This window comes from Mesoplodon bidens (genome assembly GCF_964165515.1).
Source record: "Mesoplodon bidens genome assembly, chromosome: 7".
NCBI lineage: Eukaryota > Metazoa > Chordata > Mammalia > Artiodactyla > Ziphiidae > Mesoplodon > Mesoplodon bidens.
This window is the reverse complement of record NC_138164.1, coordinates 25609102-25629312: the sequence shown is the minus strand read 5'-3', so window position 1 is coordinate 25629312 and position 20211 is coordinate 25609102. Positions and strand designations below refer to the sequence as shown.

The 20211-nt window shown below is 36.7% G+C and overlaps 1 protein-coding gene across 1 annotated transcript in view; it reads left to right on the top strand.

Annotated features, from left to right (window-relative positions):
• The window catches only part of GUCY1A2 (guanylate cyclase 1 soluble subunit alpha 2), a gene marked incomplete at its 5' end in the record, with an annotated part of 427337 nt that overhangs the window by 34287 nt on the left and 372839 nt on the right, over positions 1-20211 (top strand). Inside the window, one exon of the mRNA XM_081239600.1 lies at positions 8036-8157. Coding sequence (XP_081095726.1) covers positions 8036-8157 — 122 coding nt within the window. The remainder of the gene's footprint in view (positions 1-8035; positions 8158-20211) is intronic.

Sequence of the window (20211 nt, the reverse complement as noted above, 5' to 3'; positions counted from 1 at the left end):
ACATAGAGAACAGACCTGTTGTTGCCAAGCGGTGGGGGAAAGGGTTGGGGGAGGGATGGAGTGGGAGATTGGGGTTAGCAGATGCAAGCTATTATATATAGAATGGATAAACAACAAGGTCCTATGATAAACCATAATGGAAAAGAATATATATAAAAAGAATGTAGATATGTATAACTGAATCACTTTGCTGTACAGCAGAAATTAACACAACATTGTAAATCAACTATACTCCAATTTTAAAAAAAGAGTTACTCAAACATAGCTGTTGAACATGTGGGCAACCAAGTCAACCTTACTGCATAATGATTATGATCTCAGTGTGAAGTGGGAGCTCATAGGAGCCCCATGGAGTGATTTCCTTTAGTTTATTTGTGTTGAATCCTTTTAAGTAAAATCCCTTTTGCTAGTGCTTTCCTTTTTCTTCCTTCTTGTGCTCTTACCCTCTCATTCTCATCCACTGAATCTCATATTTTGCCTTAGTAATATCATAAGGTTTATTGGTAACAGCCAAGAGGCTTTAAATGAGATTTTAGGGTCCTTCAGTAAAGTTTAATCAAATTCACTACAAGCTTAACACAGTTCAGTGAGAAGTATTTGTTTAGTTAGAGTCACATGTTACATATTTCCTTTATTTATTCCCCATTTCCTGAAATGGTTGTGGTATGATGAAAAGTAAGAAGATTTGAGGTCAAAAGACAGGAATTCAAGGCCTCACCAGGACATAGAACTTTAAAGTAACTTTATCTCTTTTAAAGGGTGATGATGATAACAACTAAATCAAGGATTATATGTCATTATTAAATGAGGTAATTTTAATGAAAGTATTTTGTAAACAGGAAGCTCCAAATAAGTGTAAGGTATATCCTTGATTGGCTACGGCAGAAAGCAGTTGGCAAATACAAAAGCCTAAATTCACTTTCTGATGCAGTCTAGCTATTTAAATTAAATGTACAATGTACTACAGCTATTTATCTTTGTAGAAGTTTAAGAACTTATGAGGAGCCAAGTTTCAAATCCTGGTACCTCTTGAAATGCTATGGGGAATCATTTAACATTTGTGGGTAATAGTCATTACCATGGAGATCAAGAACATATTTTTGGCTATTAGGATGTAGTGTGATTTTTTTTAAATAAAACAAAAGGGAAGAAAACTTAGTAGAAAAATAATCTCAGTACTGAGTAGAATGCCATATATTTTAAGTGCTTGATGATTATGTTAACTGTCATTTCAAAGGGAATTGCCCTGAAACTTTGTCATATCAATCCTCAAGAGTACAGTACTAGAAAAAACATATTATTTAAACTCATGAGATGGTTTTTAAGTTGAGGCTATTTGTAGTTTTAAATGGTTTATTTTAAGAGAGATAATGTCAAGTTAATCTCTTCCCACATACTCTAAAATAAAACTTAATCACTCTCATTGGATTTGCTGCTTTCAAATATGGTGTTTGGATTAAACTAGTCAATGTATTTAGAATAATTCCTGGTATGTGGTAAGCACCACATGCTTGTTTACTCATATTTATTATCATCATTATTTTTAAGATTTTAATGACAATACCAGTAATGAAATGCAAATTATTTCTGGAATTATGAATGCCTTCTCTGTTTTGAAATCAAATAATGACTGCTGAAATAGTCTTATTTGTGAACTAAATTATGTCTTCATGGCAAGTCAGAGTGGGAATCTTATAAATATGATCAAACTAGATAACTAAACTGTATTACTATAATCAGCAGAAAATTATTTTTTCCATTAGTAGGATGGAGTTCTCTTTCATCTAAATAACTGCCTCAACTCTCCTCTCAATCTCTGTAGACATAGCCTGTGGTATTTCTTTGTTCATTGCCTGAATGGTCTTTCCCTAGTTCTGTTTATTGCAGACACTATTTAAAGAACAGACAGGGTATAGGACTTTCATATAAAGAGGTGTCTTAATGTCCTACTGGTTCTAAGACCTAGTAGCATATTTTTGCTTGGGTGTTGGCTACCTTCTGAGGATTTGAAGTACCTTTGCTCACTGTCTTTTTCTGTGCTCATGCTGATAAAGATAAAAAGGGCCATGGTTTCCCTGTCCAGTGTCCTCTTTGCCCTTTAGAGTTCATCTTTCTGCTTTCAATTTCTTTTTTCAATACTGAAAAAGGAGAGCATCTATGATCACTAACACTTGGATTAAAATGTATTCACTCATATGTGTTGTTCCTCTTAAGAAAACACAATTTTATCTCTAACTGTGAAAAGGAATGTGTTTCTTACAGTTAAAGGGATTTCAGGCAATTGCAAGCAAGTGCTGGAAAGTTTATTTCACATGTTTCTGGGGAGGTGAGGGTGGGAAAGAGGTGCTTTTCCTAATCTCTGAAATTGCGCTTTGCCTAAAGCTTGTCTTGAAATAATTCAGCTTTTAGGTGTCTTGGGTTGGATAATGAATCAGAATGGGTAACAGAGAGTAGGAGCTAGCCTTTTTCTTTTTAATTTCATAATTCAGCCTCCAACCGCTAACCTTCCCATCTCCCCTTTCCTCTGTTTTGATACTCTGTCTTTGGATCTGCATTATTTATCAGAGCTCCAGGATTGTATAGTCTTGCTCCTTAATTAATTTTTATACCAGTAGCCCATAGAAACTCTCTGAGGCTTTTCTTAGTCTCCAAGACCTAGACTTGAATGAAGTGAGCAGCTGTTCAAAGGATCAGACAGATGGAGGAATGGGAGGGAGTAGCCGATGGAGCCTCTTGTTAGGAAGTAAGATAGCCTCTCTTGTACTTCAGCAACTTTATCTTTAAACATTTATTCTGTTCCTTAACCTATCCATTCACTTGTTCATTTATTTATTCATAGAGATCATTTAAGCTGGGAAAATAAGTGCTTAAATAATTTATTCATGTGGTATGATAAATCTTCATCTCTTCATCTCCACTGTCACCATGGTCTCTCAGATAGAGATTCCAATCTAGTTTTCTGGCTTCTACTCCTGTAGTTTCTGATCATGTATGTCTGGGTGTGGCTCAAGAATTGGCATTTCTAAAGAGTTCCCAGATACTGCTGATTCTACTGGTCCAGGGATCATGCTTTGAAATCCCTGTTTAAAACCATATAATAACTTACTGTGATAGAATAAAATCTGAGCAATTCCTGTGATCTGGCCTCTGCTTACCTCTCTGATTTCATCCTATTCCACTCCCCACTTTTCACTCCACTCCAGCCACTCCAGCCTTCTGTTGGTTTCTCAACTATACCAAAGCTTGCTTAGCCTCAAAGCTTTTGCACATACTATTTCATATACCTGGAATTCTCTGTCCCCAGATGTTTGCATGGATTATTCTTTTATACAGTTAAGTCTTTGTTTAAATGTCATATCCTCTGGAAGGTATGACACCCACCTAAAGTAATCCTCAATCCCCTACCTCAATCTCCAACCGCAGTGATTTTCTACTACATTAGTCTCTATTATCTCTCTTCATAGTACTTATCATTAGCTTATATTATCTTGTTTATTTTCTTATTTGGTTATTTATCTTATTTACTCATATTATTGTGTCTTTGTAAATGCTTGGTACATAGGAGGAACTAACAGTTTTTTTGGGGGGGAGGGAGGAGTGTGAATAAATGAATACATTGTGCCCAGAGGTATGTACACAGAGGTATATATATAGTGGATAAAAAAGTAAATTATGCTTCAGAAGAGGTTGTAAAATGAGTAATCCCTAGGGTCCATTATAGTTCTAAAATCTATAGCTCTAGTATCCAAAATCCTTCTTTTTTTTGGGGGGGGGGTTGTTTTTTTTTTTTTTTTTGTGGTACGTGGACCTCTCACTGTTGTGGCCTCTCCCGTTGCGGAGCACAGGCTCCGGACGTGCAGGGTCAGCGGCCATGGCTCACTGGCCCAGCTGCTCCACGGCATGTGGGATCTTCCCGGACCGGGGCATGAACCCGTGTCCCCTGCATTGGCAGACGGACTCTCAACCACTGTGCCACCAGGGAAGCCCCAAAATCCTTCTTTTTGTGGCATAAATTATACTCATTTATTTGCATAGTTTTCCATTTATGCTTAATGTTCTGCTACAGTGTGTCAGATTGACTTTGTGGTAAATTTTGATTGCTGTGTAAACTCTGCATATGCAGTCTTCTTCCCTCAATCTAAAATGAGAAAAGAGGGCCCTGACTGTTCATCTTTATGTTATCCTTTCTTTAACTGAAGCTTCTAGGGAAGGGACTAGCTTTTGGGGCAGTGTGGGGTGGGAAGAATAGTGAGAAGCAAAAGTGGTAAGTAGGAGACAGGCAGTGTTTACCTTAGGAATCAAAAGGAACTCAGGATTGAGGAAAATCTGGTTTATGGTGACAATTTTTTCTGATGTCATTCTTGTCATTATCTTGTGCCCTTCTCTCTGTGCAGCTTTATTGTGTAGTATAGAGAAAGGGACTGCGAAAATGTGCTTTGGAAGTAGACGTACCAGGTTTACTAGATTTAAAGTCAGGTTGTGCCTTTGAATGATCATGGGCAGATTACTTAACCTCCCTGAGTCTCCGTTTTCTCATTTTTAAACATGGGAATAATAGCACGGTGGGGTGATGTTTAAATGAAATATTAATGATAATAATGTGGTAAGGCATATAATCAGCTTGGTATACATAGGTAATCAGTATGTTTGTTGAATTATAATTACCACTATTGTATCTGACTCTTTTGCACCTTAATTTTTGTTGATTGTCTTTTCCTTTATCCTCTTGCTGTATCCTTTACCTGTCCTCCTTGAGCCTTTAAAACTCTGCAATTGGGCTTCCCTGGTGGCGCAGTGGTTGAGAGTCCACCTGCCGATGCAGGGAACATGGGTTCGTGCCCCGGTCTGGGAAGATCCCACATACCACGGAGCGGCTGGGCCCGTGAGCCATGGCCGCTGACCCTGCGCGTCCGGAGCCTGTGCTCCGCAACGGGAGAGGCCACAATAGTGAGAGGCCCGCGTACTGCAAAAAAATACAAACAAACAAACAAAGAAACAAAAAACCTCTGCAATCATTTGTTTAGCATCAGGAGTTAAATATGCCCAGTTCATGGTCCAGCTACAGCTTTCTTCTTACTTCTCTTTGGATTTCTTCTGTACTTCTCTTTGGATTTTTTTTAATCTAAATTTCTTCCTCCAGAGTGCCTAATCTAACTGCTCTCACTCATGTTTATACTACACCACTCCTACTGGTCTTTAGCTCACAAAAACGGATTGCTATGGTAGGGAAGACAAAGCAGAGATTTCTTTAAAACTATGATTAGAAAATAACATGATCATCTTTCTGAGATGTAATTTTAATTCATTATATATTTTAAACATCAAAGTATAGAAGAATATGTATTCAGTATCATGCCATTCACTTTATAATTTTTGCCAGATGAGCATCGTTGTGCTAATGTCACAGGTAAGACTGCTGCCAACCTCATATTGGTCTGGGACACCATTTCCTGTAATCATCTAAAGGTATATTATTACTCCATTTATCACTGTGAGCTCTATGTTTGTTTTATACAGCCAACCTCTGTTCTCTTTTTATTTTGACAGTTGAATAAGGATTAAGCTAGAATAATTTCAATAGAACATTAGAAGTGAAATTAGGAGTGGGTTAACCCTGCTTATTCTGGGAAACAAGCTTTGGTGATATTACTTATGCTGTCATGGTCAGATTTTGTGGCTGTAAATTATTTTACCTAAAAAGTGATGTAGCTTTTTTCAGATATATTTACATATAATATCTATCTTACTGAATAAAAACAAGTTAGATAAAATCTAATATCTGTTGATTGCTCTCTGTTTTTGAGGTAATATACTGGGCACTTCATATCTGTTATTTTATTTAATACTAACAATCTATTTCATAGGATCACTGTATTAAGCTCATTTTTACAGATGAGGAGATTGAGACTGTGAGAAAAAATATTTTGTTTAAGATCACTCTGATTAAAATGGTGGAGCTTGATTTAAAAATAAACCTGTATTTGTCTGTGTTTAATGACTGTGCTCTCCATTCCACCTTTTATTGAGTGATTCCTGAATTCTAGAAACTGTAGTAAGCATTTTGCTTAACTGGTTTATTGGAGTCTAATCTTACAAACATGAAACCCTTTTACTTTTTTCTCCCCAGTCATTTCAAACATGCTATGATGAGCCCTCTTTGATAATAGGTTGGGCAGATTGCACTGTATTCCAAGTACTTTCAAGGAGTATAAAGTCCACTCCAGACCAATTCAAATCTTCAATCTCATATCCAATCTTATTCTCTGTCCCTCTCTGCCTGGGTTACACATTGTCCTGGGGAACTTGGAATGCAATGTAGAGGCGATATCATGTATTATTGACTCCTCTGCTTTAGGCCAATCTTTTCTGGTTCCTTTCTCTTCTGATGTGTTATATCAGGCATGGATAAAATGGGAAATAGTAGAAGCATCGTTTACTTCACTGGTGGTTGTAATCATTCTCTCTTTGCTGTGATGCCCTCAGCAAGGTGCATGTACAGGCTCTGCCTTTACTGCTTCAGATGCCTCAGCTCCTGGCTGAGTCTTGCTAGTGTAAGCCCTGCCCCTGGCTGCAGCCTCTAGATTGGGAAAGCAATAGGATGGGACACCCCCAGCTCACCATTCTTTAGTGATATCTGCATATCACTAAATAGGAATTTTCCCATGGGAAACCCATAGTTTTTGCCTTGCCAAATGGTAGGACTGTAGGCCAGTTCCAATTTGGCTCTATTTATTTTCCCTGTTAATAACACTCCCTGGAATCTTCTTCTATTCAGTCAGGTATAGAGGGATGATCAGGAATTCCACCACCTCAGCAGAAATTCACAGAGGAATGAGATACCTAAACCTCAGTCTCTATCAGAGTAGATCCCTCTTTCACCAACTGGTCCTCTGTAGAGAATATTCCCGTTCTCTGTTTTACTTGTGTTTGTGTGTGTGTGTGTGGGGGGGTGGGAGATAACAACAGTATTCTCCTCCTAGGCCAATAACTCATTCTTCTGATTATTTTCTTTCAAATTTTTCCTATTCCTTGGCTTATGTATGCTGGTGGTGAGGTGACAGTGGCAGTGACTATTTAGTCACTTCTTAAGTTCTGAAGGCGATGTCTGGTCTTCTTGGCTACTCTTTTGAAACATGGGAGCGTTTGACCCTTATTTTCTGCAGCTTTGGTGCCTTAGCTCTAATTCAGAGGAAACTGGAAAAGTTTCAGTCAACACAGGCTTTTTTTTTTTTTTTTTTTTTTTTTACAGTACACGGGCCTCTCACTGCTGTGGCCTCTCCCGCTGTGGAGCACAGGCTCAGCGGCCATGGCTCATGGGCCCAGCCGCTCTGCGGCATGTGGGATCTTCCCAGATCGGGGCACGAACCCGTGTACCCTGCATCAGCAGGCGGACTCTTAACCACTGCGCCACCAGGGAAGCCCCTATCAACACAGGCATTTTATCTTTAAGTCCTCGTAAGACCTCTAGGAGGTATCTCCATTTCATGAGGGAGGAAAGTTAGACTAACAGAGATTAGATTACTTGCCCAAAGTCTCACAGATAGAAAAAGGTAAGACCATGATTCAAATTCTGTCAGACACCAAACGCTTTATTTGCTTATTTGTTATCCATGCTAATTTCTTGACTGTAATAGAAGTTAAGATGTGTTTACTTTCAACACAGTTAGTGCCAACACACCAAATTAGCACTGTTAATTATTCTTTTCTAGGCAAATTCATTATAGAAACAAATTACCAGTAGTTATGAAGCACTCAAATAAAGAAACATTAGCTATACAAACTGATGTATTTTCTGGTTCTCATCATTTATTTTTTTCACACGTTGCTTTCTTGTTAATGATTGCTTCCAGTTCCAGGTCCACATTGCTTATTCTGATGTTAGTGATGGGTTATGCCAGAAATTATGTCTTAAAGCTTCAGCTGTTTGAAAATGTCATTTTGCTAAGAGCATAAATACATGCTTTTGTGTATGTATATGAGTGCATTTGCAGTCTTTTAAAAATTTCTCCATATACTAATTTTGTTTTCTTCTTAGTTATAGGGATGTAGAAAAGAATTTCTACAATATTTCTAACAGATGCTCCTATGCAGACCATTCCAACAAAGAAGACATTGAAGATGTCTCAGGAATTCTTCAGTGTACTGCTAACGTACTCGGTATAGTAACTATATATTTATAAGGTTGAGAGAGAATGAGTAAGGGGAAGGGGGAAAAGTAAAAAAAGAGTAAATGTTTCATTTTCTACGAAAGAGAGATTTGGAGACTATGGTGAATTGAGACCAAGACCTTGTCTTCAAGTGACTTAGTTTCAATACTTCTGATGATGTTTAAATGGAAATTACATACATGCCATTTACTTGGAGATTGGAAAACATTACATTCCAGGCAAACTTTTCTAAATATTCATATATGAGTAATATTAGTTTCCTGTAATCCATATTTCTCTGGCTCTTACTGTCAGTTAAAATTGGGGATCTTCCTCTTTTCTCAAAGTCCATGCTTTATTGTTATTATTATTATTTATTCTACTATTTCCGGAATGCCTGGTTGGGGCTGCAGGGTGGCTCACATGTACTCATAGTGAACTCTACAAAGGCAGTGAGGTAGGTCATCTATGGAAGTCTCTGTGCCCTGTTTATAGGGGGATGTCTACCTTGAAAATTCTAGTATTTCTGACAAAGGGCTGTTTTTAGATGTTCCCAACATGGTAAGGGATACTGTTATAAACTGCACTGAATCATGCAGCTATAAAGTACCGTAAATGAGATGTCCTATCTTATTATCTGAAGTTCTTGGTGCGTGAGAGGTACATTGTATTATACACAAAGTAGATACCATAGCAGGAATATTTTTTGCTCTAATGTCTTACATAGTTTTTTTGGGAAAGATACCTCTTTCAATTTTTTTGGAATCATCTTTTTGCCTCAGAACTCAGACAGAAATCCATGGAGTTCTGGGGAGTGGTGGTGGGGAACAGCAAATCTTAGTGACTGACTCCATACAAAACTCATAATCACCTCTCTCAGAATCAGATTTTGGAGACTAGGAAAAACTTGTTTCCCTTTCTTTCCCTTTAGGGTAAGTACTTTCCCTGGAGACACCTGAGTCCCTCCTACAAACAGATTCCAGGTGACCTCAATGCATGAGTTTACCAGATTTTTCTAAACATATCTGACTCCCAGAGGCAGACCTGGCTTTAACACTCAAGCTGGGACTCCAGCTAGACATTGACTACATTTTCTTCCTAGGTAACTTTTTTAAGCATAAAATATTATAATAAGAACATGGACCTTTTGTGAGGGGAGGCATATATATGTAAGTGGTTTGTCTAAGACAATAATGGGCAGTGAAAAGATGTACTTACCTCAGTCTTCGTACAACTGCATGGATGTCATACTACATAAGTCAACATTATTGGAGAAGATAAGGAGTGAGAGTAAAGGTGGGGTGGGGTTGGGCATTACCCAAGAACTGTTTATAGTTTTCTGATTTTGTATTTCCCAGGACTCTCTCATAAGTTATATCTATTTCTTTTGATGCATTGTGATTTTTGAAAGGGTGAGGTGAGATGATGTTCTACTAAGAGGGATGTATCAGAATCTTGGCCAAGGGATTTTTAATATATTGAAAAACTTCTCTTTAATTACTAATTTTCTAAATGATTCCCTGTCCCTCACATCTCCTTTCCTTTCCTTTCCTTATGCTGCCTACTTTGAGAATTGCTGAGTTAGAGGGAGTAAGAGGTGTACAAGATGATGAATATGTAAGAAGTACTAAAGACTTTTTCTGAACTGTGACTTGAAAATAAGTGTACACAATTCCTACAAGAAACTCTAGGTCAGACAATTTGATATAGTAAACACCAGATGATACTGTTGGCCCAGTATAGCTTAGTTGATAGATTAAGTGAGTGAGTGAAAAGAACAGCAGGCAGTATGATACCTGATGGTATTAGGGAAAGAGTAGTTTTTAAATAAGTACTTATAATTTAGAAGGGGACTGTATAACAGGGTTTAGATTTCCATAAATATTAAATTTTTCTGGAAAACAGATATTAGGTCTAATTTTTTTCCCTGTAAGTAATGATGGGTTGTTCTCAAAATGTAAAAAGCACAATCTTGTAAATGACTGCCTCCTGTTCACAAGATGCTGGCATGTATCCAACAGGTGATTATGTGCCTAGGACGTAGCTGTTCTCTTAACTTATGTCCTATCATAATTCTTGAAATATAGACTGAGGACAAAGATGACACCTTTACTAGTCATATTCAATGTAAGCTTTATTTTTATTTTTATTTTTAACAAGTCACTGAAGTATGATTAATCTTGGTTTGCTTAGATCTCACCTTTTACAAAGAATTACATTTAAAGTCTTCTGTGCGATCATTTATGCAAATGCAAAAATTGATTAACTCTGAAAAGAAAAACACCGTAAAGAAAGAGGACCTGTTCTGAGTTGGGGAGTTTGGCATGGAGAAATAGAGTTTCAACGAGTTTAAGGAAAATGTTGATGCCTGGAAGCCCTCTCTGTGGATGCCAGATGGCAGTTTTCCAACTCTGTGATTTATATTTACCAGCTTTGGGTGGTGTGGTTAGAATATTGGTGGATTGGATTTGAGGGATACATATTTCTCTTACCTTCTTAACATATTACAAGGCTATAGTAAAGACTAGAATTGTGTTTGTTCACTCATCTGAATGTTATTTATATTTCACCTATCATCAAAAAATATTTAAAGTCATAGGTCAGAAAAATGATCACAGTAACAAATTTTCCTCCTTTCAAAATGACCATCTCTATCTACTTAGTATAAACGCTAGGTAGTTTGATCGTTTACCAGCTCTTCAGGTTGAAGTTTGAGTTAAGTGGTTGGCATGGAATAAAAAGAGAAACCTGAAGAGAAGGAGAAAGCTTGTTGCAGAAGACCAGTCATGCTTCTGTCATGCATTTGTTCCATTGCCTCTTCCTTAGGACTCCCTGGAAACATGTGCACATTACAGAGTGGTTTATGCCCTCTGTAGTCATGGTAAAGAACTATTTCTAGGCATCAACATTTTTGTCATTGATTTTCTTTTGTTGGCTTAGAAACCAGTTGTTATATTGTCTCATTATTTACAAATTAGGGATATTAAGTACAGATTATTCCTTATTTTGGTGCTCTGGCATTCACTGTGATAATGCAGTACAGTACTCTAAGGAGGTTTTTAAACTGTGGAAAAAAGAATATACAAAGAGAGATAGTTGTGAACAATGCCCTCCCTACTGGAGGCTTTTAGTGTTAAACGTACTGCTTTATTTAGTACATCTTTTGCATACCAAAATGATCTTCTAATTTTAGTTGTTTGAAAAATGTAAGCCTTTTCCAGGCATAATCTGCAAAGCTCATTTTTAGCTCCAATTAAGTAAAAAAGTGTGTTTATAGTCTTATGAGGTACAGAATTGAGTATTTTCTTGGAAATTGTAACTGTTGATTGGTACAATGAAGCATCTATGCTAAAGTATTAAAGGGTGTATACTGTGTTTTCTGCTGAAGTGTTGCCACCTGATCCTGTATCTTGGATTTAGGTAATGTTGGGGAAAGGAAGACAGAATTGAATAGGGAGACTTAAGGGTGAAGGATGATATATTGCTTAGCTCCCTTTGCATAATACAATTTAAAATAAATGAGGATTATGAGGATTTCAGTTTTAACAGGTTTTGATACTGTTAAAGGGGTTGTGGGTGTTTCATCAAAAGCCATAAGATATAGATGGTGTAGGATAAAGTCATTCCACAGTAGGACAGAAATCATATAGAAATGAGAGATCTAAGGTAATTAATCTACTGATGAATTATAGCAAACAGAGGTTTACTATTTTAATAAGTGTCAGTTATTTACCAAGTATTAACAAAGTATAGTTTTATACTGACTTTGCTAAAGTGCATTTTCTCTCAAAATAATTGGTGAAGGACATGAATTATGAAAGAATATTCATTAAAGTTGTTTTTTTTTTTTCTGTTTTAAAGGTCTTCTGTTAGACTGGGGCTTTATTTTCTCCAAAAAGTCAACATTTAAAGTCAGTGTCAGAGTAATGTTTTCATGGGATTATTTGTTGGGAAAATGCTAGTGAGGAGAATGGAGTGGTTGACCCTTGGTGCATATACCTCACAATATTTTTGTGGTAGACTCTGAAATACTGTGAAATCTGAGCTACCTATAAAGTGCCACTGATTCCAGAATCATTAGCTGGTATGGAACTTTTTGTTGCCACTTGTTTTTATATAAGCAATAGTTTATTGCCTACATGTTGACTTGTATGTACTTTTCTGGTTTTATTGTGATTTTGAATGTGCACTTGACAGCCTTGTAATTGGCCATAAAACTGTGAAGAGTTAGTTAGCCTCACTTTAGGGTTAAGATTACCTGAGGGTTTCCTTAGAATAACTCTAAAACGTGTAATTGTTTAGTGAATTAGAATATATTTAACATATTTAGCATATTGGAGAACTAGTTGGTACAAAACCCACTTATTTTTATAGATGAATTAATATTGATAGCAATAAATAAATTCTGCCTATATAGTTCTTTTTTGGGGGAGACGAATGGTGATTTATTTATTTTTTTATTGAAGTATAGTTGAGTTACAATGTTGTGTTAATTACTACTGTACAGCAAAGTGATTCAGTTATAAATATACATATATTCTTTTTTTAATATTCTTTTCCATTATGGTTTATCATAGGATAATTATTTAAAAACTTAGGAATTTAATAATTCCTAGTAGAGACTTGAGTAGTGATTCTATGTAAATTAAAAATAACTTATGTTTTTTGCTCTCTGCTTGAATACTTTTTTCTGAAATGATTAGATGTAGTAGGTAGGCCTGAAAAAGAATGAGACTGTTGAGTGTCTCACTGCCTCCAATATGTGTAAAATTATAAAACATTTAAATAAAAACTGATCCTTAAATTATGCAGACCAGCTTTAGAAGATACAAGTATATTGAGAAGAAATATAGAGGGTTTTCTTTACTCCCCTAGATATTTTTTTCTCTTGGGAGCATTTTCTTCTGAATCTTATGACAAGCCTTTTCCCATTTATCCCACTAAATTTCTCCACACTAAGCTTCTCTTCTTTACTGATAAAACATGGCAGTCATTTTTCTTTCTTATTTTTTTGATCTTCTTTGTTTATATCTAATGTGTTATTGCCCTATCACTAGCAGCTTTCTGTCCTGGACCTCTTCTTTATGTGGGAGAGCAACCTTTCATATCCTAAATTCTTCAGACTGCCTGTTGTTCTCTTTTCTGAATTTTTTAGTAGGTAGGTTTTTACTTTTCTTTTCCCTTTAAGTTTAAAAAAATAAACTTTTAATTATAGTACAGTTTCAGATTTACAGAAAAGGTGTGAAGATAGTATAGAAGGTTCTCATACATTCCACACCTATTTCCCCTATTATTGACAGCTTACATTAATATGATACTTTGGTCCCAATTAATGAACCAGTATTGATACATTATTATTAACTAAATTTCAAGCTTTATTTAGATATCTTTAGTTGTTACCTGTCCTTTTTCTGTTCCAGCATCCCACTCAGGCTATATTACATTTAATTGTTAGGTCTCCTTAGACTCCTCTTGGCTGTGACAGTTTTTCAGTCTTTCCTTGTATTTGATGACCTTGATGGTTTTGAAGAGTACTAGTCAGTTTGCTTTCAGTTGTCTGCTGTGTACTTTGACATATGTCCATCATTATTGTGTGTGTGTTTTGAGCACTTCCCTACTATCTTGTGTTATAAGATGCTCCAGACTCATCTTGTATATTTTCTGCCTCAGTCATTTCTCAAAGTCATTTCCTAAAGGAGTCTCAAAAGAGTCCTGATTCCTTTTGTTGGAAAATGGTGTTGGAAACCAAAATCTGGGTACTCGGTGTACTCATTGCCATTGGGGTGTTGCTGCTTCTAGGCTCTCTCAGTTGACAGAGCAAGGAAATATATATGTGTATATTAACTGCTATATATATATATATATATATATATATATATATATATATATATACCTGTCTATAAATATTTCTGTATTTCTGTATTATGCTAAATATGAGTTCATACTGATGTCTTCAACTCTAACCCATTATCATATGGATCATTCTAACCTTTCCCCCTTGCTTACTGTAACCTCCTACTCCAGCAGTGAGAAACTTTGTTCTGTTTAGCCATTGATCTACGTAATTGTTCAATTGCAGTGTAGGAGTATAGTTGTTTCAGAATTGTTATTACATGCTCCTATGGGAAATGATTTTGATCAACTAGAGTACAGTGTTTGTGTGCAATTTCAGAGTATGGATTTACATATGAAGTTTTACAGACTCCACTCATTTCCAAGGTTATTTAGGTCAACACCTTTCTACTCTACTACCTTCAGTGAAGTTTTTTTTTGCACTTGTAATAAAGTTTGTAATACAGTTATATTCTTTGTGTGACTTGATAGCTAATTCCTTTTTTCATTCCATTCTGGGATCTTACATTCCATTTCTGGTATATACATATGTATATATATAAATATATTTATATACAAATATATATAAAATTTTGTATATATATATATTTAAAATTTGCATACTGTAAAGTTCACTTTTTGTGCTGTATAATTCTGAGTTTGATAAATGCATAGTGTCATGTATTCACCATTATAATATTATATTAAATACTTTTACTGCCTTAAAATTCCTCTGTACTTCACCTTTTTAACCCTACCCCTTTCCCCCCAACAAATCCCTAGAAAATACTAATCTGTTTGCCACTCTATAGCTTTGCCTTTTCCAGAATGTTATATAAATGGAATTATAATAGCATGTAGGTTTTTCACATTTTTTCTGTTTTTTTTGTTTGTTTTTTGCTTAGCAGTGTACATTTAGGTTTAGTACATATCTTTGTGTGGTTTGATAGCTCATTCCCTTTTTCTCTCTGAATAGTATTCCATCATAATAATATACTACAGTTTGCTTATCCATTCAGCTATTGAAAGACAGCTGGTTGCTTCTGTTTTTGGTGATTATGGATAAAACTGCTATAAACATACACCTGCAGGTTTTTATGTAGACATGTTTTTGAATCAGTTAGGTAAGCACCTTGGAGTGTGATTGCTGCACTTTTTTTAGCTTTGTAGGAAACTACCAAAGTGTCTTCCAAAATGGCTGTTATCACTTATTCCTCATTCTCTCCAGAAACTGGTTTGTCAGATTGTTTTGATTTTAGTCATTCTAATAGATGTGCCTTTTCCCTTGAAGTTTTTTTTTTTTTTTTTTTTTTTTCTTTTTTTGCGGTATGCGGGCCTCTCACTGTTGTGGCCTCTCCCGTTGCGGAGCACAGGCTCCGGACGCGCAGGCCCAGCGGCCATGGCTCACGGGCCCAGCCGCTCCGCGGCATATGGGATCCTCCCAGACCGGGGCACGAACCCGTATCCCCTGCATCGGCAGGCGGACTCTCAACCACTGCGCCACCAGGGAGGCCCTCCCTTGAAGTTTTAATAAACAAAAACAGCACCTGCTATCTCCTTATAATTTCAACATATACAAACTATAGTTAAGAATTTTGTTTTTCTGTTTTGTCATTATGAGTGCTTTTCCAAGATTTTATGACTGATTTAGAAACTGTTTAAAAAATTATTTCTAGTATGATTAAAAATCATACCAGAAATTATCCATGGTGCTAACAGGCAGAATATTTCTCTTTGATTTGCTAAAAATAACCCCCTGGAATGGAGTCAGCCACTGTTATATAGTGGAAAATGAAATATTTTATGTATTTAGGTGTAACTTCTAAGTGATATGACATCCTATTTACTGAAGATGTTCAAAATATCAGTCTTTGTTAATATGCTTATGCTCCCCTCATCTTCAGATTAATGTAGTTTGAATTCCTTTCAACACTATCAATGGCCAGTGAGTCAAACTCGCTTAATGAAACCTCCTTTTGCTCAGTTCATTTTCATAAGCAGGTTTTGTAAGCCTCTTAAACAATCTCCCATTGCTCTTTTCTCAGGAAACAGTATAATTTCCACTTAATATCTGCAAAATTCCTAACATGGAAAAATTACCTGTGACTTAGAAGAAATGAAAGCACGGTTAGGTCAGCCCTTTTACATGGTCTTGTGAGGAAGGCAGGAAGGCTATGAGGCTGTGATGTAAGAGTCTGCTGCAATACTTATTGACCTCTCTATTGCTTCTATTACAAAAGAATAATTTTTGGTTTTTCTCTCAGTTAGCAAGAAGTTTATTCTTTCCTTACTATGTGAGAAAGATGATTGTGGGCCCATACCACTTTCTATGTGAAGCTCATAGGTCATTTTTTTTTAACCATCTCTTGGAACAAATTCATAGTGCTTTGGCATATTTATTTTTTAACTTTAAATACCATATGTTTGTGTTCACTCCTTTTGAATCTTTTAGCGCAAATGAACACACCACCTTCTCTCCTCCCCTCTCTTTTCCCTTTTTATTTTATGCCTTTTATTCATTAAATTAATTATTTTTATCTTAGGTCTACTTTTTCTTTGTTTTTTGGTCCTTTATATTCTCTGATTTTATTGCTCTTTGCTACAAATCTCTAACTTTGACTGGACTATAAATTTTAATAACTAGTTAATTATCTTGAAAATTAATGAAAATTTTAAGTAAGATTAGAGTTAAATTCAAATATCCTAAGTTCTATTGTAGATGAGTTTTCATTCTTATTAACCTTGAGTTTAGGTGTTCAGTCAATTTTAAGTGTTTTGACAGCATTTCTATCACCATTTATTTAAATTAATTTGATGAACAGAACTTTATGAGTCAGAATAAAGATGTTACTCAAATTAAGGCTTGTTATATGATGTATTCCCTTTATTATCTCACAGTCAGTCTATTTTCAAAAACAAAAATATGAATCTTTGTATTTGCTTTTTATGAGCCTGTTCTGTTAAAGATTCTCATATGTTTTATTTTCCATTTGGGGAGCTATGATTATGTATTGTGGATGATTTTTATAGGTGTTTTGGAGTTCTCTTCCCCTATTTCTGTTACCCATAATGATAGGTAGTTAAACTGAGGTAAGATATTCATTTCAAATGTAGTATGATTGAGCCGAAACTTCCAATTCCTGACCTATCCTGCTTTTCAACCAAGTCTGATCTTAACTTTACAATAAGAAATGATAATTTTCCTTTGTGAAGAAAGGAGATGTAGATTTGGAAATATTAGTCAGAATTTTTCCCTGTGATACATGTGAATTTTATTGTAGCATTTGTGGGCAGCTTCTATATTCTTATTCCCCATTGTTGTGGTCCAGACTTGGTTGGAGTAGATTGTTGGGAGATAGAGAATGGTTGGAGATATGAAGGATTGAGCTTCACTTCCCATGTAGAAAAGAGGAGTCAGAAGAACGAGCTGTGAGTCCCCACAGAAGAGATAAATCATTGATGGTATGAGATAGAATGTTATTTGATGTAAGGGGAGTGTTGTTAATAGATGTGAAAAGAAACCAATGGAACACATATAGCATCCAGTTGAAGAAAAAAACACGTGTGATATTCATAAGCAAGGATGCTGAAATAATTCCTGACTCATACATACTGGTCAGGATTGAAAATTTTCTAGAGCTAGATGAGGAAAAAAGGAGGAAAATCCAACTCTGAATATATGTATATTTATTTTAACATTTATGAATTTATGCTTTTGCCCTTCCTAGAGAGATATTTTTTGCATTATTGCTTTGAATTCTAATCCCAGAAGTAATTGTCTCTACTCCAGATTCTAGAAGAGTAGATTCCACTAGTGATTATACAGTAGGATCATCTGGAGAAATTAAAAAAAAATTATCGTAGACACTATATCCAAATATTCTGATTCATCATATCTAGAATGGGGACTGAAAAGTTGTATTTTAAAGATAAGTTCCCCAGGGGAAATGCCCGAGATCCTGAGCTCTCCTCCTTCCATGGGCACACCAAAATTACAACCATTTAATGAGCACTATTGATAAGAAAGACCAGAAGACTAGTAGAAAAGATCTTTTACAATTAAAGAAGTAAAGAAGGAACCACAACATGATGGGCAGGAGGGGCTAAGATGCAGTATAGACAAGACCCATACCCCCTAGTGGATGACCCACAAATGGGAGGATAATTACAATTGTAAAGTTTCTTCCCAAAGACTGAGGGGTCCAAGCCCTACATTGGACTCCCCAGTCTTGAGGGTCCTGTACCAGGAAGACAAGTCTCAGAATGTTTGGCTTTGAAGGCCAGCTGGGCTTACTTTCAGGAGACACACAAGGTTGTGGGAAATAGAGACTCCACTCTTAAATGGTGCACACAAAATCTCACATGCTCTGCGACCCAGAGCAGAAGCAGTTATTTGAAAGGAGCCTGGGTCAGACACACCTGCTGATCTTGGGGAGCCTCCTGAAGAGGCAAGAGGAAACTGGAACTTACCCTGGGGACATATTGACATCAGCCATTTTGGGGAGATTATTCTACCATGAAGACACTGGTGCTGGCAAGTGCCATTTTGGAATCCTTCCTATAGATTATTAGCACTGGGAACTGGCTTTGCCCACTAGCCTGTCAGTGCCAGTACTGGGACCCTCAAGCTAAGTAGCTACCTTGACAGGAACTCAGCCCCAGGCTCCCTGCACCCACAGCCACCCTGGGACCTGGACCTGTCCACTAAAGGGCCCAAGACCTGCCCCTGCATACCAGTGCACTGACACTAACCCTAAAGTAATCAATCACCAGCAGGCTGACACCAGCTTTGGGCTCCATGGACCCTACAGTCAACTGTGTCAGGAATCAGCCCCACCCATCAGCAGGCTGACATTATATCTTGGAACCCTGTCCCCACGACCACTCTTGCCAGATGTGGCTCAGCCCACCAGTTGACCAGCACCAGCCCTGGGACCACCTGGGGCTCTGCGGCCAGTTGCCTTGTGACCCAGCCTCACCTGCCAGTGGCCAGCAGCCTCTGTACAAGGCAGGGCCTGACAAACAACCCAACTGGAGGCTAGCCATGCCTACCAGACTTGCCCATAGTAGTCAGCCTGCTACAACAGAAGGACCTATGCAGCCAGCATAGGGGATACCCTAGAACCTATAGCTCTGGTGACCAGAAAGGAGTGCACTGCTGGAATGCATAGGACTTCTCCTACAAAAGGTCACTCTTCAAGGTCAGGAAATGTAACAACCTACCAAATGCACAGAAATAAGAACAGCAATTTAGGCAAAATAAGGCAATAGAGAGAGAGAGAGTATGTTCCAAATGAAAGAATAAGATAAAACCTCAGAAGAGGAACTAAGTGAAGTGAAGATAAGCAATCTACCTGATAAAGATTTCAAGGTAATGATTGTAAAGATGCTCAAAGAATTCTGGAGAAGATTGGATGAACAGAGTGAGAAGTTAGAAGTTTATAACAAAGTTAGAAAATATAAAGAACCAAGCAGAGCTGCAGAATACAATAACTGAAATAAAAAATACACTAGAAGGAATCAAGAATAGATTAGATGATACAGAGGAACAGATCAGCAAGCTGGAAGACAGAGTAGTAGAAATCACTGAAGCTGAACAGAAAAATGAATACAAAGAAATAAGGAAGTTTGAGAGATTTCTGGGACTACATCAATAGTACTATTTGCATTATAGGGGTCCCATAAAGAGAAGAGAGAGGGAAAGGGTCAGAGAACATATTTGAAGACATAATGGCTGAAAACTTCCTTAACCTGAGAAAGGAAATATCCAGGCCCAGGAAGCACAGAGTATCCCAAACTGGATCAACCCAAAAAGGGTTACAGCAAGTTAGGCAAAAAGAACATTTTAATTACAATGTGTCTTGGTGTGTTCCTTTTTGGAACACACCAAGACACATTGTAATTAAAATAGTAAAAATTAAAGATAATGAGAGAATATTAAAAGCATCAAGGGAAAAGCAAAATATTAGGTGTAAGGGAACTCTCATAAGGAAATCATCTGACTTTTCAACAAAAACTCTGCAGGCCAGAAAGGAGTGACTTGATATATTCAAAGGGATAAAAGAGAAACAACTTCAACCAAGAATACTCTACCTGTAAAGGCTTTCATTCAGATTTGATGGAGAGATCAAATGTTTTACAGATAAGCAAAAGCTAAAATAATTCAGCACCATCAAATCAGCCTTACAAGAAATGTTAAAAGGACTTCTCTACATAAAAAAAAAAAAAAGGC